The sequence below is a fragment of the Pituophis catenifer genome, unplaced genomic scaffold (assembly GCF_029215685.1).
Source record: "Pituophis catenifer annectens isolate HBS135680 unplaced genomic scaffold, rPitCat1.0.hap2 SCAF_1, whole genome shotgun sequence".
NCBI classification, from domain to species: Eukaryota; Metazoa; Chordata; class Lepidosauria; order Squamata; family Colubridae; genus Pituophis; species Pituophis catenifer.
In genome coordinates this window covers 254,855,229-254,882,153 of record NW_027256881.1, presented here as the reverse complement: position 1 = coordinate 254,882,153, position 26,925 = coordinate 254,855,229, and the positions used below count along the sequence as shown (strand labels likewise).

Here is a 26,925-nt window from a genome sequence, read left to right as displayed (position 1 = left end):
TTCAAGACACTTGGGATATATCACTCAAAGTCTGTAGTGATGCTAATATGGAGAGACAGAAGGAGACAAAGTGAGTGGATGAGTGGATTTTCCCATCCATTATGATAAGATACTGTATCTTAAAGGCATAATTCTGAGTTTAATACTTTCCAACATGGATTTAAGTTTGGACAAATTAGCATGGGCTGAAATAGTTCCAGAAAATTATGTATTATTTTATCTCTCTCTGTCTCTTTCTGCATGTCTAGGCTAAGAAACAGCAGAGAATGTTAATTAAAATGCTCTCATTTTAATCATGCCTAAATAAACAGAAAATGAATTTAAGAGTCTCAAGAGCATTTTTTGAAAAAACCACAGTGCGCTAGCATAGTTTTCCATAAAATGAACATTTCCAAAGGTACAATGTTTATGCACAAAATTATGTTCACAGTGCAGAAAGGCTCACTTGTGCCCTGAAGAATTTTACATCTTCTTTGAATGACATCCCCAAAGCTACTTTACAAAGTTTCTCATGTTTAAAATCATCTTACAAGCAGTAGCAGTCTGCACTTGGGAGAAAAGTCAAAATCTACCCTTAGATTTCATTATATTGAGGATAATTGAGAATTACCGTTTTGCAGAACATGTCCATACAACCTTACAAATCTTTCCAAATCTTTTTTTTTCAATACATAGCAGCATTATATTCTATTTTGAACATACACACATTCAGTTCTACATTTGTGTGTGTGTTTGTGTGTAATCATGCACACATCCACATAAAATAACATTTTAAAACAGTAATCAAATTTGATTGAAGAATATATCCAATGTTTGACTGTGAAATACCCATAATTCTGCTTATACAGTTTTTAATGTATGTATATCATGAGCATGTCCCAACAGATTTGGAACCCAGCAACTTGGGAAAGATTCCTTGGAGTAAATAAAGCAGATTCTGGGAGTGAGAGGTTCTGATGGAAGAAATTGCAATTCTATTGGTCCCTACCTTGATTGCTTCTCAACTAAATTATTGTAATAGTCTCCTGGCTGACATCCCTGATTTCTAGTTTTGCTCTGGTTCTGAGTATGAAACGGTGTAATTTGGATTGCTATGTACCTTCCACACAACCATCAATTATTGATAAATCACAGAGCTATGGTTTTTCTGTGTAAAGGCTTTCAATATCAAAGTAAAGTATAAACCTGACCTTATTTTAGCTATAGTCCCTTTTACTCTTTACCTTCCTCTGAGCAGAACTTCTTTCTGGGTTTTTGTTTTTGTTTTGGCTCTTAGGTCATGGTTTCAGGTTTCTAAGCTGTTAAAGACCTGGAATTACTCCTTCCTTCCCTTCATCCTGTGAAATTTTGATTACCTTTAAAGGTAATAAGTATAAACTTATTTTTTATTATTATTATTAGTGGAATATTCAACATTTGGGTCATATCCTAGAGAAATTAAGTGAGGAATTTTTTAATAGCATCATGGCAGTAAACAAAATAGGTCCATTGAATATCATCACAAGGTATCATCTGAAAACCAAAACGAAAGTCCAGACTCCAGCACAAAAACTCATGTTTTATTGGTATACAAACTGTTATTTACATGATTGTTGTTGAACCCAGTACCATTCAGAGTACTACACTGTAGCACTCATAACTTTGAAATGATTCAAATTAGTCCAGAAGGAAAAAGAAATTTTGTGGCAACTTCATAATGTTAGCTTTCACACCTCATGAACTACCAAACGGGCAATTGTGAAGTTGGATTTCACAATCTTATTTCATATCCCATATGAAATTGGACAATCCAAGCTTCATTCCAATATATATAAATACCATATAGTCCAGACTTAGCACCATGAGATTTTCACTTTTGCCAAAAATTAGAGTAATACATTTGTGGGGATCTGTTTGACTCAAACAAAGTGGAAATGAATACCAGGACATGGTTGAAGAGACTAAGTGTGGAGTACTTTTGTGATGGCTTTAAGAATCTTGTCTATCATTGGCAAAAGTATGTAGCAAATGATGGTAATTATGTGGAGAAATAAATGCTGGTAACAAAAGATCTGATTTTCAAGGATTATTTTCTGCTTTATTTATTAAAATATCCATATTTATAGTAAAGTGATAGAGTTGGAGTTATTACTTTTCACTCAACAATATATTAAAAGTTCTAGTTTCCCTGAGGAAAAAAAAATTAAGGACAAACTTAACCACACAAAATTAAACACAATATTTGTAATTAGGTTAAATAATACTAGAAATTATGCAGAGCCACACAGCCCTAAGGCTATTGTCAATATTGAGGCTGAGGCATCTTATATGGTAGTCTGCATGTGATATCTCTACAATAAGTCAAGAGGATGAATTCAGCTTTAAAATGACCAATTGTGACCTCATCTATCATGTATGTTATCAGCGGGAACTCTCAATTCCCAGACTAGTGCTAACTAGTAGATTAATACATCCAGACATAAAATAAATTGCATTTTGAAATTGAATTCAGGCAGCAGGAAATGTTTCTCTGTGTGTCCTTGAATGCTAGCAAGTAATGATTTTTCCTTAATCATGACTGAAAAAACAAAAACTCAAACTTACAGTAGATGGATTGGGGTTTCTGATTACTTACTGCCAATTATTTTTCAATTTCTAGCTGATCTGTGCATCCAAGACTTCAATACTCAGTTATTTGCTTTGAAACATATAAATGAATTACATTCAAATGCAAACCATGGGAAAAGAGCTTCATTTGTACTATAAAAGCTATTACTGTACTTTTTTAGTACCTTCCATTAATAATAATGAAAATCACCATATATTCTGATACATTAATAACTATTGTTAAAAAACAGTTTCTGCAAAAAGCAAATAATTTACAATATGTCTTTATAAAAATTGGTTCAATATCGCCACAGAGATTTTCTAAATTAAGTCTTTTCATTATAATCCTTAAACCTGTTAAAGTAGACAGTCTGGCCTTAAAGCTATTTACTTCCATTTCGTTTCTAGATTAGCTTTTGTTCAAGTACATTTAACAAGATTTTGAAGAGACCTTCATAAATAAATGCCTTCAGGGTATGTTAAACAAGTTCCCAGAATTCTCATCTAGCAGCTTATCATGATGATAATTCACACCCATGAATATGTTGAATTAGGTTGAATTAGGTTTTCATTTGGACAATTCAAGCTTCATTCCAATTTTGGGACTACTTAGAAAGATAAAGAAAAATAAACATAAATTACCAATATGGCAGCTATAATAGAAACAAGAACAAAAGCTAGTCATATAATATACTGTAGAGAAGGAGAATAGAATAGTATAACAGAGTTGGAAGGGACTTTGGAGGTCTTCTAGTCCAAACCTCTGCTTAGGCAGGAAGCCCTATATCCATGATGGTGAACCAATAATAATAATAATAATAATAATAATAATAATAATAATAATAATAATAATAATAATAATAATAATAATAATAATAATAATAATAATAATTATTATTATTATTATTATTATTATTATTATTATTATTATTATTATTATTATTATTATTATTATTATTTTATTTCTATACCGCCCTTCTCCCGAAGGACTCAGGGCGGTGTACAGCCTATTTAAAAACACAAACAAAACAATGATATAAAATTTAAAATAATTAAATAAATGGCTCAAATTTAAAACCCCAATAAATTTAAATACCCCAATTTAAAACTATTGTATTGATAGTCCGGCCTGGCGGAACAACAGGGTCTTCAATGCGCAGCGAAACACCCAGAGGTCAGATATCTTATGAATTTCCGGGGGCAGTTCATTCCACAGGGCTGGGGCTCCCACAGAGAAGGCCCTCCCCCTGGGCGTCGCCAGCCGACATAACTTGGCTGATGGCACCCTGAGGAGACCCTCTCTGTGGGAACGAACTGGTCGGTGGGAGGCTATTGGTGGCAGAAGACGGTCTCGGAGGTACCCGGGTCCTATGCCATGGAGCGCTTTAAAGGTGGTAACCAACACCTTGAATCGCACCCGGAAGACCACCGGGAGCCAGTGCAGCTCGCGCAGGAGGGGTGTCACATGGGCATAACGGGTTGCGCCCATAACCACCCGCGCGGCCGCATTCTGGACCAGTTGGAGCCTCCGAGTGCTCTTCAAGGGGAGCCCCATGTAGAGAGCATTACAATAGTCCAACCGGGAAGTAACAAGGGCATGAGTGACCGTGCGCAGGGCATCCCGATCCAGAAAGGGCTGCAACTGGCGAATCAGGCGAACCTGATAAAAGGCCCCCCTGGCCACGGCCGTCATATGCTCTTCTAAAGACAGCCGCGCATCCAGGAGGACACCCAGATTGCGAGCCCTCTCCATGGGGGGCAAAGATTCACCCCCAATAGTCAGCGATGGCACCTGCTGACTATATCGGGGCGCCGGAAGCCACAGCCACTCGGTCTTGGAGGGGTTGAGTCTGAGCCTGTTCCTCCCCATCCAGGCCCGCACGGCCTCCAGGCAGCGGGACATCACATCAAGAGCATCATTGGGGTGGTCTGGGGTGGAGATGTACAGCTGGGTATCGTCAGCGTACAGATGACACTTCACTCCAAAACCACGGATGATCTCACCCAGCGGCTTCACATAAATGTTGAACAGGAGGGGCGAGAGGACCGACCCTTGCGGCACTCCCCATGCGAGACGCCTCGAGGTCGACCTCTGCCCCCCTGCCAACACGAACTGCGAGCGGTCGGAGAGGAAGGAGGAGAACCACCGCAAAACGGTGCCCCCTATTCCTAACCCCCTCAACCGCTGCAGCATGATACCATGGTCGATGGTATCAAAAGCCGCTGAGAGATCTAATAGGACTAGGACAGAGGAACAACCCCTGTCCCGAGCCCTCCAGAGATCATCCACCAACGCGACCAATGCCGTTTCTGTGCTGTACCCCTGCCTGAAGCCCGACTGGTACGGGTCTAGATAGATAGCTTCATCCAGGTGCCGGGGAAGTTGTCGTGCCACCACGCTCTCAACAACCTTCGCCACAAAACGAAGGTTGGAGACTGGACGATAGTTGGCTAATTCAGCCGGGTCCAGGGAAGGCTTCTTGAGGAGGGGCCTCACTACCGCCTCTTTCAAGGCAGCAGGAAAGGCACCCTCACCCAAAGAAGCACCTATAATCCCCTGGAGCCAGCCTCGTGTAACCTCCCGGGAGGCCAGTACCAACCAGGAGGGACACGGGTCCAATAAACACGTGGCGGCACTAATCTTACCCAGAACCCTGTCCACATCCTCGGGAGTCACAGGATCAAACTCCTCCCAGATAACATTCTCAAGACCTGCCCCGGTCTCCTCCCGTGGACTCATCCAATCGGAGTCCAAGCCATCCCGAATCCGAGCGACTTTATCGTGCAGGAATTGCACAAAATCCTCAGCACGACCCTGCAAGGGATCTTCCCGCACTCCCCCCCGAAGAAGGGAGTGGGTCACCCTAAACAGGGCGGCTGGGCGGTTCTCTGCAGATGCGATAAGAGCGGAAAAATGGTTAGATTTTGCCGCTTTTATCGCCACTAGGTAGGTCTTGATATAAGACCTCACCTGTGTCCGGTCGGAATCGGATTGACTAGTCCTCCAAATGCTCTCTAAGCATCTTTTCCGACGCTTCATCTCTCTCAGCTCCTCAGAGAACCAAGGAGCTAATTGAGATCGGCATCGGGTCAGAGGCCGCAAAGGCACGACGCGATCCAAAGCTCTGGCGGCCGCCCTTTCCCAGGCGGCCACCAGCTCTTCAGTCGAGTCATGTGTTAGAGTCTCAGGAAACGGCCCAAGCTCCGTCAGGAACCTTTCGGGATCCATCAGGCGCCTGGGACGGAACCATCTGGTTGGTTCCGTCTCCCTGCAGTGGGGGCAAGCGGTAGGAAAGTCTAGTTGAAGGAGTGAATGATCTGTCCATGACAAGGGTTTAATATCAAGGTCCCCTCTACCAAGATCATTCAACCACTGACCAGAGATAAAAATCAGGTCCAGAGTGTGTCCCCCTATGTGAGTGGGGCCTTGAACTAACTGGGTCAGGTCCAAGGCCGTCATGGAAGCCATGAACTCCCGAGCCACCTCTGACGCCTCACCTGCGGATGGGAGGTTGAAATCCCCCATGACAATAAGTCTGGGGGTATCAACCGCCACCCCGGCAATGACGTCGAGTAGCTCGGGCAGGGTCGCTACCACGTGGCAGGGAGCCAGATACGTATTCAGCAAACCCATCTGCACCGCACGGCCCCACTTCACACAAAGGGACTCACATCCGGCTATCTGAGGAACAGTGGTCTCCCTCGGACAAAGACTCTCCCTAATGATCACCGCCACTCCCCCACCCCTCCCCTGGGCCCTTGGCTGATGAAATGCACGGAAACCTGGCAGGCACATCTCTACGAGGGGGACCCCCCCCTCTTGGCCCAACCAGGTCTCCGTAATACCTGCCAGGTCTGCACCCCCCTCCGAAATAAGATCACAGATGAGGGGGGCCTTATTAACCACCGACCTGGCATTACATAACATCAGCCGCGGACCCTGGGCCTGAGGCTCTACACAACCCAGGACACGAGTCACGCATTGGGGGCCGGAGTGCGCAATCGCTCGGAGACAGCGCGTGCACACCCCCGACACTTGATATGACCCCCTGCGCCCGTCGTACCTGCCCCTCCCACTCATGATTTCAATTACACAGCCCTTTCTATCGTCCCCCTGCCCCCCAGTTAAATTTCCTGTCACGACCCCTCTGCTGCAGCTAACCAACCCCTCATCCCGCACAGTCGCTATCTGGACCCCCCCAGGTCCACTTTTACAACTCCCACCCGTCCTCCCGGGTCCCCTTAAAATTTTCCTTAAAAATTTAGCTAAAAAACCCCTCAGCCCCCTCTTTGCTGCATGCCATCTCTCGGGGTCCCAAAGCCCGTCATCAAGATAGGCCCTCGATAACGTGGAGGGCCAGGCCTGTGAGAGGGGGGAGTCTCGCAGCGCAAGAAGGTCGGTTTTTTGGAGCATCAACCGAGCCAAAGATGGGAAAAGAAAAGCCAGTCCGGGAATCTATCATAGTCCAAGGGATAACTGAGCATAAAGGTCACAAAATATCCATTTATAGGGCTGGACTCCACTGTCCTCTCACGACAGGGAGAGGGTCCAATGTTCTTTTTCTCCAACAGAGGTTAATGGCCAACCATCCTCTCACGATGGCCGGTCCCGTTACAAAGTTGATGGGAGCAGTGTTCTATCCTCTCCGTTGGGATGTGGAAAATCCCTCAGCTCTCTCAAATGGTGCACAGTCTCTCCAACCAGCGAGGGTATGAGTGGAGCATAATAAAGGTCCAAAGTGTCCAAAGTGTAGATGTTAATAACGATGGTAATAATAAAGATATTAATAAGATGATAATAGACCCACGGGCACAAGATCTTCCTTGAGGTGAGAGTAGGAGTAGCGAGACAGGAAAGCCCAATCCAGGGGTGGTTGGCCATTAAGGTCAACACCCACCCTTACCTGGGGGGAAAGGGGGGGGAGGAGAGACCACCCGAGGCGACCAACCAACCAAACCATGGTCAGCCTCCTGTCTCTCCAGCCCAATTTCCACAACCCCCCAGTCACAGCTTTGTTCTAAAAACACCCCATCACAGTAATCACAGTCATCACAGTAATCACAGATGGTAGTCTTAGGGGTGAGGCTGTCAGCTTCTCCTCCATCAACCTGCTGCCAGGCTGTTTCTCTGGCCGGCCGGTCCATGTCAGCCACTGCCACCGCCGCCGTCGCCACCGTCGTCGCCAGCTCGCAACCAGGCACCCCAAGCTCCCAAGGCGCACCGGGGCCCCCGAAAATGCCGGAAAAGAGCGCCCCAGGGATCCAGAGGGCTATAGGGAGCGAGGGGGGGCCACTTCCAAGCCGCCGCCGCACAAACGCCGCCCGCCGCCGGATGCCTTGGCCTCCGCTTCCCTCCGACACCGGAAACAGCTGCCGCGGCCAGGCCCATCGCCCCATCTCCCGCGGTGCCGTCCAGCCCTGCCCTGACGTTCCGGAGGGCGAAAAAGCCCTCAACAGGCAGGGCGGATGCTCCCCTCACTGGGACTGGAGCCGGAGATGGACAGGAAGGCTCCTGAAGACCCTGGCGACCGGCAACTCTCCCATCCCCGAAACGGAGCTCACTTGGTCGCCGCAATCTTGGAGCATGCGCAGAAGGTGGCACATGGAGCCATATCTGTGCATGCGAGTGTTGCCCTACCTCAGTCCAGCATGCATGTGTGTGCTGGCCAGCTGATTTTCAGGCCTTCCTGGCCCACTGTAAGACGGGAAACGGGCTGTTTCTGGGCTTCCGGAGGGCCTCCGGGGGCATGGGGAAGGCTGTTTTCACCCTCCCCAGGCTTCTAGAAAGGCTCTGGACCCTGGGGAGGGCAAAAAAATGGACCTACCGGGCCCACTGTGCCATTGCGTGCCAAAAGCGGGGGGAAGAGTGGGGGGGGTCACACGCTCATGTGGGGAGAAAGGGGCGCATTGAATTATGGGTGTGGGCATGCGCATGCACAATCCCCCCACTACCCCCGCTTTTGGCAAACAACAGCAAAAAAGTTAGCCATCACTGCCCTATACCATTTCAGACAAATGGTTATCCAATCTCTTCTTAAAAAGTTCCAATGTTGGAGCATTTGCAACTTCTGGAGGCAAGTTGTTCCACTGATTAATTGTTCTAACTGTCAGGAAATTTCTCCTTAATTCTAAGTTGCTTCTCTCCTTGATTAGTTTCCACCCATTGAGAGTTTAATAAATAACAGTTTGCTCTTAAATTGCTCTCCGCAATCAGACCACTATTCCTTGGCAGAACTGGATTATCTTCAAGAGGATTAAAATATTTTGTGAAATTTTCCTTTGAAATCTATCAGAAATTTGGAAAGATAATGCTTTAGATAAAAAAAAATGTATCTGGCAGCATAGAACATGATGTAGCATAGGTTGGACCCTAATTCTGAATGCATAGAAATGCTTTGTAGGCTCCTGTATCCTTCATGTCAATTAAGCCTAAAGTGAAGGTTTGAGTAGTAAAGGGTGAAATATACTATTGTAGTATATTGAAGTATATACTAAATATACTATAAGTCCTTGTAGATATCATGAGAGACTCTTTACAACAACTCAGGAATTGTTTTCTGTCATGATGATTACTCCAAAGCCTATTCCTTGCTTTGATAGGAAAGCTGACTTCCAAGTACATGAGAACATTGTCATACTTTTAAGTGTTTGTTTGATTGTGACTGATAAAAATACAAAGATTGGTGCTTCTTCTTTTCAGGAACATTGAAGTGATGGTCATTTCTTAAAATTCAGGTAATGTAGAACTGAAACCATAGGATTTTTTCCCCTCCACCATCAGAAAATTGCAACTGTATTCCATGTTTCCCTGAAACTAAGATTATCCGGATTATCTCCAGATAATAAGCCCAACCGGACTTTTGAGCGCATATGCTAAAATAAGCCCTCCCCCCAAAAATAAGGCATTTGAAGCGCCTGCACAGCCAGTCCCGCCATTTCCTGGGGGGGAAGGGGGGAATGCACCTCACATGCACCTGCCATCCACGTGGAATGGCCTCATGGAGGCTGCTCCCACAAACCCTAGCTACTGCACCCCTTCTCTTAGTGGCAGCTGCAAAAAGAGCAGCAGCGGCCTGCTGACGAGCGGCTGGCCGGCACTGTCCTGATGTGTCTCACTGCCACAGCCTTGCTCATCATTGGACTCGCCAGCTCCATAGTTGCAACTCTGTGGCCCCACCCCCCCCCCCCAGGTATGGTGAGCTCGCGCCTCCTGCACCTGAAAAAAAATAAGATCTCCCCAAAAATAAGGCCAAGTGCTTATGTCGGAGGTCAAAAGAAAATAAGACCCTGTCTTATTTTTGGGGAAACACAGTATTTATATCAGACCATACACCTATTATGCTAGTCTTTGTTCTTTAATGATTTAAGATGGTAACTAACTATGTCACAATGAAGATTTGCAGGCTGTTAACCAATTAAAAGAAGATTTGGAAGTATTTTTGACATTAGTAGACAGTCAGCAAAATACTGATCCTTTCAGGTCACTAATTCTTTCAAAGCTTATATTGCACATACTTTATGAACGAGAACAAAATTTCAGTGCAATACTTTTAAAGAAATAGGTTAAGGAGCTTCTAAGTGCCTATGTGAGAAATGCTACTCAGGAACTTTATGAACTATTTGTATCTGGTAAATTGAAACGGGATCATTTATTTGTGTGCTTTAGATACTGAATACTTATTAAATCATTAATAAGAATGAATTATTAAAACAGAATTATTGGAAATGAGGGCAAAAACTTTATAAAACAGTGGCTTCAAGGCTGAAAGAAAAGCAGCAATAAAATATTATTCCTATATTTCAACAATTCTCTGGGTATGTACAGGGGTCAGGTTTAATAAAAAAAAGTTTATATTTTTATATTAGATTCTGTAGTGCTGATTAGATGGACTGTGATGATTTTTTGCATAAGATTAATCTTTTGATGATCTCACAAGAGCAAACTGTTAATACAGTGGCTCAGTTATTCCTACAAGAATTAATATATATAATATTAAATTCATGAAAACAGGGAAAGCATGTAGTTCAAACAATTTTCTTGAAGAATGGTATTAGGTTTTTTTTTAACATGGATTTGTTTGGGGTTTTTTTTTTACTCCTATAATGTGAAGGTACATAATAAACGTTTTTGACTGAAATGCTATCTATCTCTTTTTATAAAATGTATCCAATGTCATGGGTTCTTTTTTCAAATTGTACCTTGACCCAGAGTCAAAAGAAACACAAAAGCACTGGACCCTGGACAAGTAGCTTTTCTTTATTTCCCTATAAGGGTTGCGGAGAAGTTTTATTTTGGAAAAAAAAAAACAAGATATAAAAGTGAAGTGTAAACCTTACAAATCTATATGTGAGTGCTTTCCATTGTCTGTATCTGTCAGGCACAAAGGATCAGGACCAGAGGTGAAATCCAGCAGGTTCTGACAGGTTCTGGAGAACCGGTAGTGGAAATTTTGAGTAGTTCGAAGAACCGGCAAATACCACCTCTGGCTGGCCCCAAAGTGGGGTGGGAATGGAGATTTTGCAATATCCTTCCCCCAGGAGTGGGGAGGAAATGGGGATTTTGCAGTATCCTTCCCATGGAGTAGGGTGGGAATGGAGATTTTACAGTATCTGTCGAGAGTCAACCTCCCTCAAGCTTACCAAATGGGAGGGGCATCCAAGTGACGCCAGCTGGCAGAACATATTGATGCCATAATGATGGGCACGGGGGTTGGTGATGGTGGCAGAAATGGAGCGATAGATGCAGCGGTGTAGGTGGTGGGATTAGTGGGGCTCGGTAAGGCTGACTTTGGGCTGCTTGGGGTAGGAATCCCTTATTGGAGCTGAGGACGTCCTGGCTTGGATGACGCAGACATGGACCGACGACGTCATATGCCCACGACCCGAGCAATGCTTCAGTGGCAGATACAAAGCGGCAAAAGTCAAACCGCATAGCAGCTGACACCGATTAAAAGGACGCCAGCAGGAAGACCTATAAAGAGGAGCTGAGTAGCAGATGCTCTCAGTCCAACTTTATTCCTGCCTAGCAGTCCGGCATTTGCTGAAGAGCTATCGAGTAGCTGCCATTAAATTGAGTTAAATCCACATTTGAGTCGTGTATTTAACTCGTCCAGCACAGGCAGTCAAGAATAGCTGAGAGTATCCTTCCCCTGCCAGGCCCACAAAGCCACACCCACAAGGCCACCTCCACAAAGCCACACCCACAGAACCAGTAGTAAAAAAATTTGAATCCCACCACTGGAGGGGATCCAGGAAGGCTAGGCTCAGGGTCTGTAAAGCCTCTCTGACAAATTCCAAGCAAAATTGCTTTGCTGTGCCTCTATACTTCTTTTTCTTCTGGACCATCCATTCCCTTTGAAGAAAAAAAATTCCTTGTTTTAGTTGGCTGCTTTTCTCTGCTGGTAGCTGTAGAGCTTCCAAGAGCACGCCTCCTCTGTTCCCCTCCCATGTCTTCCCACACCTGTTTCAAGGTTGCAGCTTTATTGGCTTTATTTATTTATTGCTGACACTGGGGCAAAGACTCAGAGGGGAAGGGTGGCAGGCAGCACAGATGCCTGTATTTTTTTTCTAAGCAGACTGCTCTTCCAGATACAACTCTAATATTAAAGCCAGGAAAAAATTCAGTAGACTATGCAAGCTATTGCCTGATTGCTTTGTTAAATGCAGATGCTAAAATTTTGACAGCAACTTTTTTTTACAAAGCTTGCAAAGTATATTACCTTCATTAATTTATTCCGTAAAATCTAGCCGTAAGGTTCTTGGCCTCTGCCTCAAGCCAAAGTAATTTCTTTTCCCAGCATGATTCTCACAGTCTCTTTAGCAATACTTTATTAAAAAAATGGGGTTAGGTTACAGTAATACAAGTGAAATTCTTCTCAAACTATAGCTAATATAGCCCAACAAATATTACGGCAGAGTCATATTCTCTCTTTCTCTTTCTTTCTCTCTTTTTCCTTTTGTGTTGATAAGAGAACAGGTAAGTGTTTTCACTAATAACAAAACTAATCATCACCGTAATTCTTAGTCATCTAAAAATTGATCATTACATTGGCTATACAGGAAGTCTAAGACTTAGCACCACAATTTTTGTTGCTAAGCGAGACATTTGTTCAGTGAGTTTTGCCCTATTGTACAACCTTTCTTGCACATTTGTTAAGTGAAGCACTGCAGTAATTCAATTGTTAAGTGAATCTGGCTTCCTCATTGACTTTGCTAGTCAGAAGATTGCAAAAGGTGATCACATGACCCTGGAACATTGCAACAGTCATAAATTGCCAAGCATCTGAATTTTTACACATGACCTGCAATGGTCATAAGTGTGAAATCAGTCAGAAGTCACTTTTTTCAGTGCCGTTGTAACTTTGAACAGTCACTAAATGGACTTTTGTAGGCTGAGGCTTTTATTAAAAAAGGCAACAACTGTTGATCTCTATTTTAAAAATATAGTTGAAGACATGAGAACTGGCAGTAGTTAGTGGCTTAATTAGAGATGGGGAAAACCGATGCTATGTTGTATATTAAATTGTTAGAGGTACTCTATTATTTAAAAATTATTGATTTGCTATTGAGGAACCTTAGATTCGATATGATAAAATTGAGTAGAAAAATAAAAAGAATTATTCATTAGAAAGATGGGAAACATTATATACTTTTCCCTGCTAAAAATAATATTACTTTGTTGTTGCTGTTTCAATCAAGTGGTGAATAATTTATCAGGTTTTTCTCCTTGCTTCCAATATTTTTACTGTATAAGTTTCAATGAAAATTCTGTTTCTCATGCATCAATAGCATTTAAGGCCCAGGTTAACAAAACTAATAGCTTTATATACTTGTATTTCTGGCAGAGTATAGCTTGCCTTTGTACTGAAAGAATCACATGCAAGCTGCGTTTATTTGGAAAATATGCATTAGAGTTAAGAAGCGATTAAGACTGTCACAACGGGATCCAACCCATGACACTCTTCTGTTGCCAGCTCCTTAATGCCAACAAATATTTTTCATAACTCAAACCCATATTTTATACATACATGGTTTTTAAAGATTATATACTTACTTTTAAGAAAGAAGAAAGAAGTTTTAAGAAAAGATTTAAAATTCTAATAGAAAGTAAAAAAGGGAAGGGAAGGGAAATGAAATGAAATGAGGAAGGGAAGGGAAGGGAAGGGAAGGGAAGGGAAGGGAAAGGAAAGAAAGGAAAGGAAAGGAAAGGAAAGGAAAGGAAAGGAAAGGAAAGGAAAGGAAAGGAAAGGAAAGGAAAGGAAAGGAAAGGAAAGGAAAGGAAAGGAAAGGAAAGGGCTTCCAAATAATAATAATTATCGGTACCATTATAAATTTACCTCTTGTTCTGTAGTTGCAAAATACAGATAGTCCTCAATTTATGACTTAACCCAGTTTTAAAGTGGGCCAGTAAATGGCCAGGCCCAATTTTAATATCTTTTTTGAGGCAGTTGTTAAGTGAATTACTAGCTACCAGTTAAGCAAGTGCAGCAGTTGTTAAGCAAATCCATTGTCCATAATGGTCTGGAAATAAAAACCAATTTCCAGCAAACAGAAGTTGTAATCATGCTCATGTGACCACTAACCACTGCAAAGAACTGTAAATGCAGGTTGGTTTCAAGCACCTAAAATGGGATCTTGTGACCTTCAAACTTCAAATCCAGGTCATAAGTCGTCCTGGGGAGGTCTGTCATAACTTTGAACAGTCACTACGTGAAGAGTGAGCACATTTAATTAATACGTTAAACAAAATAGATTTTATTGAAAATAGAGGATTCAAGCAACGTTCAGGATCTTATTCTTTTTGATCCTTTATGTTTTACAAAACCAGTTCCAAATATAAACACCGAGTGTGTCAAGGTTCCATAGGAAGGTCAATAGGTATTGAATTGTTGTGTGCAGCAAGGTGATTAATTTTAATATGTATAATTTTACATCTCACACATGTAAAAAGTAAACTCACACATTACAGTCTCACAATGTAATTTTAAAATGTATAATTTTACATCTCACACATGTAATTGTTCCAGGCGCCCCCGCCATTTTGACACTGTTAGTCTTCCTCTGTAGATAGCCCTTTATAGATATTGGGAGCATGACAGATGTTGTTAACCATCTTTGTCTTTATGCAGAAGAGCTGAAAGAGAAGCTAAAAGAATATGTTGATGAATTGAACACACGAAAACCGGGGTTCATTAAGATGGTCCGCCACAGCAAGCAAGAGGGGCTGATTCGATCTCGTGTTAGTGGCTGGAGGGCAGCTACTGCTCCAGTAGTTGCACTCTTTGATGCACATGTAGAATTCAACGTGGGCTGGTACGTCTTGCTATTTCTAGATCTGTGTCATTTCTTGTAGACTTGTGATTAAAAAGGATGCAACATGAGAAAGACCTTCTAATTGTGTATGGGGTAATGATACTGGGTAAATTGGCTTAAGTATTAGTGGACAAAGCCTTTTGATTGTCAGTTATGCAGTGTTAAAAATCCACTGTCAATTGGCCATTGGTTTCAGTCAGAGGTGGGTTTCAGCAGATTCTGACCAGTTCTGGAGAACCAGTAGTGGAAATTTTGAGTAGTTCGGAGAACCGGTAGTAAAAATTCCGACTGGCCCCGTCCCCATCTATTCTCTGACTCCCAAGTCCCAGCTGATCGGGAGGAAATGGGGATTTTGCAGTAACCTTCCTCTGGATTGGGGACAGAATGGAGATTTTACAGTATCCTTCCCCTGCCACGCCCACCAAGCCATACCCACAGAACCGGTAGTAAAAAAATTTGAAACCCACCACTGGTTTCAGTGCAGTATTAATGTAAGGAAAAACTAAATTTGAAGCCTCACTAATTTTGATGTCTTGAAAACAGTGTTTTTATTCATGAAGAATAAGAATATAGACTTTAGCCTTTATGAAATGGTTTTGTTGATATTGGATTTAATCAAAATTACATTATATTATGACATCATTTAATTGTCTACATTTTCACCAATTGGATGGTAAGATGTAGCCAGAAATAAGGTTACACATATACTGTAAACACAGACAGACAGACAGATAGACAGACGTATCCAAAGGACAGATATATCCAAGGCCACAATTATCAGAGCTACAAGTAAGAAACCCACAGAAAGATCCGAAAATATAAGCAGGTGAAGAATGTGAGTATAATTTCCAGTATTAACTTAGTTTAAGAAGTAAACATATTATAGATGTTTAAAGTGTAGCACTGTCACATGTGTACATCTCCACTAATAGCAGAGCAGCTAGTTACAGTAGGTGAAATCTAGTGCTAATGTAAAACTTCAGACTTTTAAATAATTAATTGTAACATTGCCTAGCCAGATGGTATAAAGTGCAATGCTGCAGACTTTCCTTGCAATATTTTGGATTGGAATTCCCATCAGGAACATGGTAAATAGCATTAGGAGAATTTTCATCCCAAGGGGTATTATAAGAGTTCTAATTCAAAACACTTGGTGCATTCTCACTTTTATTTTTAAGTACTTCTGTAAAATAGAACCAGTCTGAATACAATGATGAAGAATGTTTTGAAACATTTAGAATGCTGAAGCATCTGTTCTAAGGCTTATTTGACTGATACAGTTCAGATAAATGTACACTAGTGACTCAAGGAATTACTATGTGTGGGCTATTCTATTAATGTTCTCCATTTTCACTTCCATCCAATGCCTGAGAGAACTATAAAAGATCATTGTTCTTCAGGCATTAAATTGAACTTCAGTTGAGTTGAAAAGACAATGGCCAGAGGTATTTTAACCTGAGGGTTCATGAACTTTCTGAATTGCTTCTCTGAACAATTTGAACTGCCTTATTCAGAAGAACTTTCTTCATCTTCCATGGGAAACTATGTATGCTTCTTCATCTGTATAGAGAAAACTTCCTTGGGTTCCATATAATTTAACTGAGCATCAGATAGATCTTTGTAAGCATCATTAGGTTATCAAATTAAAGACAATATATCTTTTGGAAATCAATAGAGTTGCAAAGTGAAACCCTGAATAGGCTGGGCCCGTGCTTTTGGAATATTTTAAAGGTAGGATATTTGCATGAACATTCAATGACTGACACTGCTATATGTCGATATATAGATAAGAGGAATCTTTGGTGGCAGATGAGGAGCTTCATGTATACAGTGGAAGTATGCCTAGAAACTGCACTGTCCTATCATATGAACACAATAGATCAGTGTTTCTCAACCTTGGAAGCTTGAAGATGGGTGGACCACAACTCCCAGAATCCCCCAGCCAGCAGGGCTGGCTGGGGGTTTCTGGGAGTTGAAGTCCACCCATCTTCAAGCTACCAAGGTTGAGAAACACTGCAATAGATGGTTTAGCCCAGTGGTGGGATTCAGCCAGTTTGTGCCACTTCGGGAGAACCGGTTGTTAACTTTCTGAGCAGTTTGGCAAACTGGTTGTTGGAAGAAATCATTAGGCACAGAACCAGTTGTTAAATTATTTGAATCCCACCACTGTTTTAGCCTCCTAATTCATAATGCATTCATCAGCATTCGCCCCCATATACAGACACTGGGGGACAAATACAGGGTGTTCGGGTTGACTGCATAAAGCTAAGAAAGAATAGATGAGTTCATTCCAGGGGTGGGTTCTACTTACCTTTACAACCGGTTTGCAACGGGTCCACCCGTGCGTGCTGTTCCGCGCAAGTGCAGAAGCTTCTGCGCATGTGCAGAAGCATTTTGGTGACATCGGGGTCGGTGGGCGGAGCTTCCCACTGGTTTTACTACTGGTTCTATAGAGAACTGGTGCGAACCAGGGGCAACCCACCACTGACTCATTCGATAGGTTCATTGCATTGTGCAATGCTGCCTGTTTTTCTCTCATTCAGTGTTGCTGCTTCAGTCCTTATTTAACCTTCTGTGAAGAGCAATTTAAATTAAAAACCCTAGATGAGTGCATATTATAAATTTCTTAAGCAACAGTACACAATTTTGAGGGGATGATTATGGCACCATATTGCATAATTCCTAGAATGAGAAGACTTGATAGTTGGTGTGACTGGTCATGTAAACTTAAGGCTATCATACCTGGACTTCAAAAATCCTAATAGCAAAAAGAGTTCTGTATCTCCTGGCTGCCATCTAGTGGCTATCCAGACATTTACAAACTTAGCAAATGGTCAGAATGTCCAGAGTTTACTTTCAAAAAATTATCTTGCACTTTTTTTTCCAAGCATATTTTTATGATTATTTAGAACTTGACTATAGCTTTTAAAACTGGGAGGTAGACTTCCTGGGCTATAAACATAATAATGGTTCATGGTTGCCCCTTTAAGAGAAATTTTCCTCCCACCAATATGAGACACCATTTTTATTTATTTATTACATTTTTTTATGCTACCACATTCCTCAGCTAAGAGACAGGATTAGATGACAAACAATGGAACCATCTAACAGGATCACCATTCCCTTTGATCCCCAGATCTTTTAACATAGCCATGTTTTAAGGGATTTCAATAAGATTAGTGTATTTGGTAGTTTATACTTCAAAGCTTTTATACATAGAGCAACATAAATTAAAATATCCATTAAAAATAATAATTTATTCAGCATAATTTCAAACAAAATCATTTTTATTGAAATATATCTAAATTTAAATGATTCTTGAGTTTTTGACATTCATGCCACTGTTTGTATTATTAGTATATATTGTTATATATTAACAATACTAGCAGTATATTAATATGTTAGTTATGAGTCATATGAGCCATAGTGGCACAGTGGTTAGATTGCAGTACTGCAGGCTACTTCTGCTGACTGCCGGGTGCCTGAAATTTGGCAGTTCCAATATCACCAGGCTCAAGGTTGACTCAGCCTTCCATCCTTCTGAGATGGGTAAAATGAGGACCCAAATTGTTGGGGGCAAAATGCTGACTCTGTAAACTGCTTAGAGAGGGCTGTAAAGCACTGTACGATATATAAATCTACGTGCCATTGATATTGCTATGTTATAGAAGGTTCATCTTTTCATGTCTTTTTAACCAGAAATCTCTTTATCTCTCCTAGGGTCAGATGGATAAAAATACAATACAGTAGATTAAGAGTGCATTAAACAAAACTGGCAAAGACTCCCGAGAGTACAATTTTCTAATATCTGCAGCCATCAGATAGGGCTATTAGAAAAGGGAGTGAGGGCAATTTACAGTCCATACAAAATTTGTGGTTGCAAGGGAATTCAGCTCCAAGAAGGGGACCCTTGCTTTCTACTGCAGCTGTTTGCCAGGGATAGGGCCAGTTGCTGCTTCCAGACAGAGGTAACTAGATCTTATGCTGTGAGTAACTCAGGAGAATCGGCAACAATAACATTTTATTAATTCACAGTTTGTAAAAAGCAAAACCAAGCAAACATACATTCACTTACACACATCCAACATATATACTTCCCCTTAGCTAGGCTGGACCGGCTGGGCTGTAGCCTACTTACAAGGATGACAGCTGTTATCACACCGGTCAAGCTGTTTATTCTAGTCTGCTTTTATATTCCTCCAGTTGTGACTTCCTAGTTCCAGGTGTCAGTACGTCAGTATAATAGGTACACAACTGCTGACTTTATTCTCCCATTCTCAGGTGGTGATAAAGTTGTTTTTCTTTACATATTCTCCCGTGTCCCTTTACATATTTCATAGTTCAACTCTCAGTGGTGCCAGGCTGCATATCTTTAGAAATAACCACCAACAAAAAAAAACCAGAAGCCTCTGAATAATATATCTGAAATGGCACCAAGCTGGGAAATATGCTTGAATAATTCTCAAAGGCTTCTGACAGAAGCTATGTTGATGTTACGAGTATAAGGACATAATTATGCAAATCCTCCAGTTATGTCATTTGTGCCAGTTGCAGTCTGGCAAGTGTAAATTACATAATTTTTGACATTTGCATGATGACATCATTGCACTTTTGGCATCACAGTCCCCCTTGCCCATCTATGCTGAACCCTTTTTTTTTTTAACCAGCTCTAATGGATTAAAACAGACTCTTAATCTGAGTTCATCCGGAGTACCCTTTCCCCATGGAGGTAGGATAGTTTGCAAAATATGTTTTTTTTTTTCCCACCATAAGTGGTCCAGACAAATGCAATGCTTAAGTCATAATGTTCCATCTATGAACATTCTAAACATTCTTTCTGGCTACATCAGTAAATATTTCCTGTATATTTGTCCATTCAGGCTATAGTTTTAGAAATAGTCCAGAAGAAGGATTTTAGTAAACAAAATATCTCCTGATTTCCAAATTAAGCACTATTTGAAGACAACAAAGCCTTCAGTCTTTCCAAATGCAGTACCTATTGTCTATCTTCCTCATTAATAGCTCCAATTATACTGTATTTTGCATTTTGTATTAAAATAACATCAAGGGAGACATTTGCTACATAGAATCTAGTGTTCCATTGCTATGGAAACTTTGAAACAGCTTGTAATTAAGTTTCTGCTGTTTAGAACCTGAAAGTCCAACACTGATTATTGTTGCAATGTTGAGTCCATTAGCATCCATCAGTTACCTTTAATTATTTGTGTCCTTCCCATCTGTTATTGAAGACATCTTAATTAACAGCTTCCCTTTCCCCCACCTTTGTTTCTATTTTGATGTAAGACTTTAAGAGGATAGAAGTATTTATATAGTAAATAATTACTTATTTCTCACATATATGTGTGTTGAGGAGGGTGCTTGGATCAAAGGTAAGAATCACCTGCTACCTATCACTGTTGAAACAAACTGATCATCTTCCTTTTCTTAAGGGCTGAGCCAGTACTCACCAGGATAAAAGAAAACAGAAGACGAGTGATATCTCCATCATTTGATAATATCAAATATGACAACTTTGAACTAGAAGAATACCCACTATCTGCCCAAGGATTTGATTGGGAATTATGGTGTCGATATCTAAATCCACCAAAATCATGGTGGAAATTGGAAAACACTACGGCTCCTATAAGGTAATGTGCATATGTCAGTAAATTTTCATGAAAAGCAAAATTAAAAGGACAAAAATAATCAAAGAAAATACCAGGTTTTGGTCCTCTAATACAGTTATATACTGTATCATGTAGAGTAAGGCAACATCTATAAGCACCACATGATTGTCATGCATATAGACTCCAGAATGAAATTGAAGTAATTGAAAATTGTTAAAAAGGCTAAAATCTTATGATATCAGTACTGCTTATAAGGTTTATGGTCTCCAGAGATTTAGGCAGAGAGCACCCAGGCCATCACATGAGATTGTGATAGCATATAGCCGTGATGGCGAACTTATGGCATGTGTGCCCAAAGTGGCATACGAAGCCATGTTACCCGGCATGCATGGTCTTGCCTGTTTGTCTTCTGGGTTTCTGGCGCACATGTGCACACAATAATCAGCTGTCCTTTGCGTGCACAGCAGTGCCGAAAACCAGTGTGTGCATGCTCATTGGCCAGCTGATTGTTGGATGCTCATTCGTGCCACAACCCAGAAGTTCAGCTTTTCCAGAGCATGATCCCTTCACGTGCTGGACAGTGTCAAAAAATGGCCTGCATATGCACGCTGGCTAGCTGATCGTCGGTGCGCATGCACACTAGAACCAGGAAGTTTGGCTTTTCCGGAGCATAATCCCTTCACACGTGCAACAGTGCTGAAAACCGGCCTGCGCATGCCCACCAGCCAGCTGATTGTCGGGTGTGCATGCGCGCTAGAGCCTGGAAGTTCAGCTTTTACAGAGCGTGGCCCTGACAAACACATGTGTGACATTTCCGCGTGACCTTTTTGGCACTCAGTGCCGAAAAGGTTCGCCATCGCTGGCATATAATATTTGAAAGGTTGCTGATCCATAGATCTATAACTTCTGTACAATAATCAGTCTGGCTGATTTTTGCACACTAAAGCTGTTTTTGCAATATTATAACTGAGGCAGAAGTCTTCCCTTCTGCAATTATACCGTATCTTGTAGTAAGTGATATCATGTACATTATTCGATAAGTTGTCCACAACAATCATAACATCAGCAGGAAATTGACTGGAAGAAGTATCAAGTTGTTTCTGCAACAATCTCTAGACTTTGTGTAAATGTTATGAAAACGTAAATGTTAAGAGAAGAGTGAATTTGTCATCAACCATACACTGATCACTAACTCTACAATCTTGATAATTCTTTTGTCCACTTACAACATTATATTATAAGGAGGAAAGTCAACTCTGCAGTTGAAGCATTCTAAAAGAATCCACATTTGAAATGCTAGTTTCCCAATTATGGCAGAAAATGCTATAAAAATATGTTTCTATCTTGAAGACACCTGGAACAGATTCCTGCCAATATTTAAATGAGATAACTGGAGCCACTCTACAGCATAGTACTATATATCCCTATATAGACAGTATCGTGAAGAAAAACTACATATGTGATCATTTTTAATTTCAATTTCATGAAAAAAAAATGTGTTTATTTTGTTTGCAAAAGAGAAGAGTATTTTATGAAATTTGCATGGATGGAAAATTTTGTTCTAGTTCCAGTTTAGCTGTACAAGATGTGCATGTGGGTGATCTGGCTTTTCCAGCAGTCTTCTTACATTTCCATTAAATCTCAAGGGAAGCATCATAAGGAATCACCTTCTTAAGGACTTTTTTACTTTAGGAAGTTTGAGCATCTGGGGAAGCTTCAGCCTGATAGGAAAACATATAACAAAAAGCATCAGTATTAGCCTCCTGCCAGCAGTAAAGTAAGCTCCAAAATTCTTATCGAGAGAAACTCAAAATGAATTCTGAGCAACCTGGGAATAAAGTAGCAAAATCTTTCACTGTGGCAGAAAACTTTGAAATACTGCAGGACAAAATTTGGCATCGTATTAAAAGTCAATAAGAAATAAGATTACTGTTCTGCACTTGTATCAGTGCCTGTGGCTCTTCTGGGTTTCATACAGAGAGGTCCACAGAGGGTTAGGTACGAATGAAAAAAGCACCATCATGATAGTGTGACAAAACCTTCATACCTTTTGTATATACATCATGATGTTGCATGCATGAAAGTGGCAGAGCTTATGGCACAGCGCTCCTTATCATTTTGAAGAAAGTTTTCAATCCTGTGGACAACTCTGATTTGTAGTGCTAATTTATAGATCACAAGGGAGATTAAAGGGAGATCAATCACCTAGATGACCGAGGGATACTACATAAAGTCTAGAAACTCACTCCAGGATCTGAAAGAATGAAATGTGAAAGGTTGGAAGTATATGGCATAAGGTAGTTGTTAATGCCCTGTGGCTGTCTATTGAGACATTTTCACTTTTAGTAAAAACATATTTATGTCATGACAAATTGGGATAATTTTCATGTCATGGTCAACCATGTCCCCCCCCATAATAGTGATCTAACTATGATTAGTGGCTCTTTGATAGTTCAGTGTGCTGGCCAAATGTAAAACTAGTTTCAAATTGCAGTCATGCTAACTAGAAATGGTAGCTGCTTACATTTCAATTGCATGTATATGTGGAACAACCACTAACTGTGATTTAATATTGTCACATGAATGAAGACTAGGAGGTGATAGACATGTTCATCTTAAACAGCAGGAATTGTTTAACGCTGTTTACGTTTTTCCTATCAAAATTCAATTATAGTAGTAGAGTAATTTAATTATTTGTAAGTAAAGGGAAGGACACGTTAATGGAATAAATAGAATAAAAATATGAATGCTTTGGCATTAGCATTCTTTAGAATATTCTTCAAGCTACTTTATTGAACAGTAAAGGAAATCAAGGGCTCATTACAGATCCAAAGGATAATATTAGTGATTGACAGGTGTTTTCTTCATTCCAGCCTCCTATAGTTTTGTTATCATCGCAGAGAGTCTGATCTGCATAAGGAGAAAAGGGAAATTTTAGGACTTGTGATTTTAGAAATCTTATGATCACATCAAGAACAGATGCCTCACCTTATTACAGCTTGATCATCATTGTCATAATGTTGTGACATCATTGTCACAACCCTTGAACTCCTTTAATTAGAATCCAGTTGTCCCCCATGCTCCTCTCCTGCTCTCATAATGATAATAGTGACATTTCTGTCTTTGTCTCTGCATGTCAAAGTATTCACTAGGATTTTTAAAAAAATGAATTAACACTCTTTTCTTCCTTGCTATATAAATACCCTGGGGCCCTGTCTCCCACTTTTGCTGACTTCATCAGACTGGTTGCCAAATTGTCTGGTCTTTCCTGAAGATATGTTCGGCCATTGCATGGCAGTATAATTGAAATGGCTGCAAAAGGATGGAAGCACAATGCAATGAGTTGCTGAGGGCCATAAGTAGTGGATACACCACGTTGGGTTCAAGCTGTGTTGAATACGTACATCAGTCTTATATTTTGATAGCATTGGCATCTAATATGTGTTACCAACTGTTACTAGTTTTAATAGGAGAGAGAGAGAGAGAGAGAAAGAGAGAGAGAGGGAGAGAGAGAGAGGGCAGTGTAGTACATCAGATTCAAAAGCAGATGATGCTTTTGAATGCAGAATAATGGACAAATTGGACCTGTCTGCAACTCTTTCAACCAAATTCATACTTTCCAGGGAATTACACAACAGCTGCAAAAAGCACTTGTTTATTTTAAGGTGTTGCAAAACAAGTGTCCCATGTGCTCCCAAGTACCGGTATCTTTTGAATCTGAAGTGCTACACTGATCTATCACATGTATAGAAAGACCCATTGCAGTTTTTATACATATAACAGTGTGTACATGTTAGCATGTAAATGCTAACCCTGTGCTATTTTCATTCTCAGTCATGTGAAAGTCAAGTATGCATAATGCAGTTTGTCCTTCCTACTTTTTTCATTGCTTTCCTGATCGTTTAAACATAAGGAGGATGAAAGCTCCTCCTTATGTTAGAAAGGAGGTAAAGTAAAGTAAAGTAAAATCTTGGACAGAAGAGAGCAAGATTGTGATTGCCCGATAGCTTTCCATTCTCTTACCCATTCTTTTATTGAAAATTGTGAACATAACATGCACAGAGAGAGACAGATATATAAATTGTGGTTATAAATTTGGTTGCTGCTTCCAATACAGTCACATTTCTGTTCATGTCATCTTAATGAAAGATTTGCATGACATTCACAATTAAGGCAAACATTCTGGAGAGCTATTGATTCTGTTACTTGGGAACTATTGGAAAGACTGGAGTTTAATTGGTGTTTACCTAGGAATTTTTGAAGAAAAATGAGACTTCCAAAGGAAAATTACAATCGGAACCTTGACAAGGACATAATAAAACTATCTGCCTGTTGTTGAAAAGGGATTGGGATGGAGATCAGTTTCCCCAACTGATTTTCCTTTAATTGTATTGGATTCCAATTTTCTTTTCATGTGCTTTGAGGATTTGAGAAATAGAGACCAAAGAGTGGAATTCTTTAGTAGTTTTGTCATTATTCATATGTTTCTGTGCTTAAGTCCTAGAAAGGGATGAGAGGCTACAGCATATAAATTGATGAAATTAATAAATAAATACCACAATATGGAACATCTTACTAGTATTAAAAATGAGTAAGGATTTTTAACTAGCTGAGAAAGGAACAACTTCGTTAATGTAAAAAAGCAAATGTTTTTTTAATAAGGTTCATGTTAATTTATCTTATAGCTGAAGATGAGACAATGAACTTCTCTGAGTTCATAAAATTGTGGGCTTGCCTTAAATGATATACATCCAAAATCAATTTGTATGTTTCCATTGTTGCTTTTTTTTTCAGGAGTCCGGCACTGATTGGATGTTTCATAGTAGACAGGGAGTATTTCCAAGAAATTGGTCTACTAGATGAAGGCATGGAGATCTATGGAGGTGAAAACGTGGAACTTGGGATCAGAGTAAGGAATCATCAAATTCTTAAACAAATAAAAAAATTGTTCAATAAACAAATTCTTTTTATTTATTTGGTATACGTAAGCATCACAAACGATAAAAACAAAGGCTTAGAAACATGCATTTTTACAGGATTTAGTGATTTTTGATAAAATTAACCTTCAATTTTAATGTTGACAATAATATTGTTTATGTATTGGAAAGCTGAAGAACGCAATATTACTAAATGTAAATAATATATTCCTGAGCTGTCTCTTTGCATATTTGGTTCCTTACATGGAAAAAGTCAAAAACTATATTACCAAACTTATTTAAATGTTAGCAAAAACTGTTACTGTTATATAGGATATCTTTTCAAAAGATACCTGATTAAGTTTTGGATTATGTCTTTGAGTATTCCAGTCCACAGTCATGTGCTCATAAGATTTTAACTATACATACAGTATTACCATTTTAGTCTATACTAATTCTGGATCATTGCATTGTCCTCTAATATGTAGTGACTGCCTTTCAAAAGCTGAACTTGGCACCAGTTTTATATATTTTTTATTTTTATGATATTAATAGTTTTATTACGGTTTTCATTTTGTTTTATATTGATATTATTTTAATTCTTGATTGGGTGTGCCAGAGTTTGGTATAAGATGGGGAGCTATTTAAATATGTTAAATAAATAAATAGTATAATTGTGTTTAGCAGAATATGCACCTCCATCGGTTGGGAATTTTCCACTAAAAACTGTAATCCTCCAGTTCTTTTGATCTATGTAAATTACTTGAAGTCATCAACATATTTATAATACCATATTTATCAGCACAGGTAAATTTTGAACATCTCATATTTCCTTGTTCAGACAGGAAAACTGGGTAATTGTTTTCTTCATAGCCATTTTATTTAGAAGTATGTTTGCACCCACAGCATCACTGAGCAGATGTAATGAGATACATGGGTTTGAGTATCATTTAGACGTTACCTTGTATAGCCTTGAAAATAGAATTTACTGCAAAATCAAAGTGTAGAATTATTTACACATTTTAAAAAGGGGTGAACTATAAACTTTTATCGTTGTGCAGGAAAAAATGTTTCTCCAAGATACCCTTGCTTGTTTAAGATAGTGGAACTATTTTAGAATCAGCCAAACGATGAGATGGATAATATGTCATTCCTTCTCTCGCTTTGCTGTATCATAATGATACAATTTCTATTCCACAGATAAGACATATAGATTAGTCACAGTCTATATGATTTTGGTATCTCAACATTTTCCTCACAAAATATAATCTTGTTGACTTTTTAGCAGTCCAGCTGATTTTTATAGTGAGTAAAAGTATTCCTAGGAAGATAGCGGGTCGGGTTTTTTTTCCAAATCACTGTATTTTAAAAAATGGGACCATGTTTTTTAGTTCAAAAACTTATTCCCTCAGTGGGGTTGGTTTGAACTAGAGACAGAGACATACTTATTTAGAAACATGTAGTGATTTATTGACTTTTATGGT

The 26,925-nt window shown here is 40.2% G+C and overlaps 1 protein-coding gene across 1 annotated transcript in view; it reads left to right on the top strand.

Moving 5' to 3' along the window:
• Positions 1–26,925, top strand: part of GALNT18 (polypeptide N-acetylgalactosaminyltransferase 18) — a 346,717-nt gene that overhangs the window by 242,043 nt on the left and 77,749 nt on the right. The window contains exons 4-6 of the mRNA XM_070957483.1: positions 14,715–14,898; positions 20,349–20,546; positions 25,320–25,434. Of these exons, the coding sequence (XP_070813584.1) occupies positions 14,715–14,898; positions 20,349–20,546; positions 25,320–25,434 (497 nt within the window). The remainder of the gene's footprint in view (positions 1–14,714; positions 14,899–20,348; positions 20,547–25,319; positions 25,435–26,925) is intronic.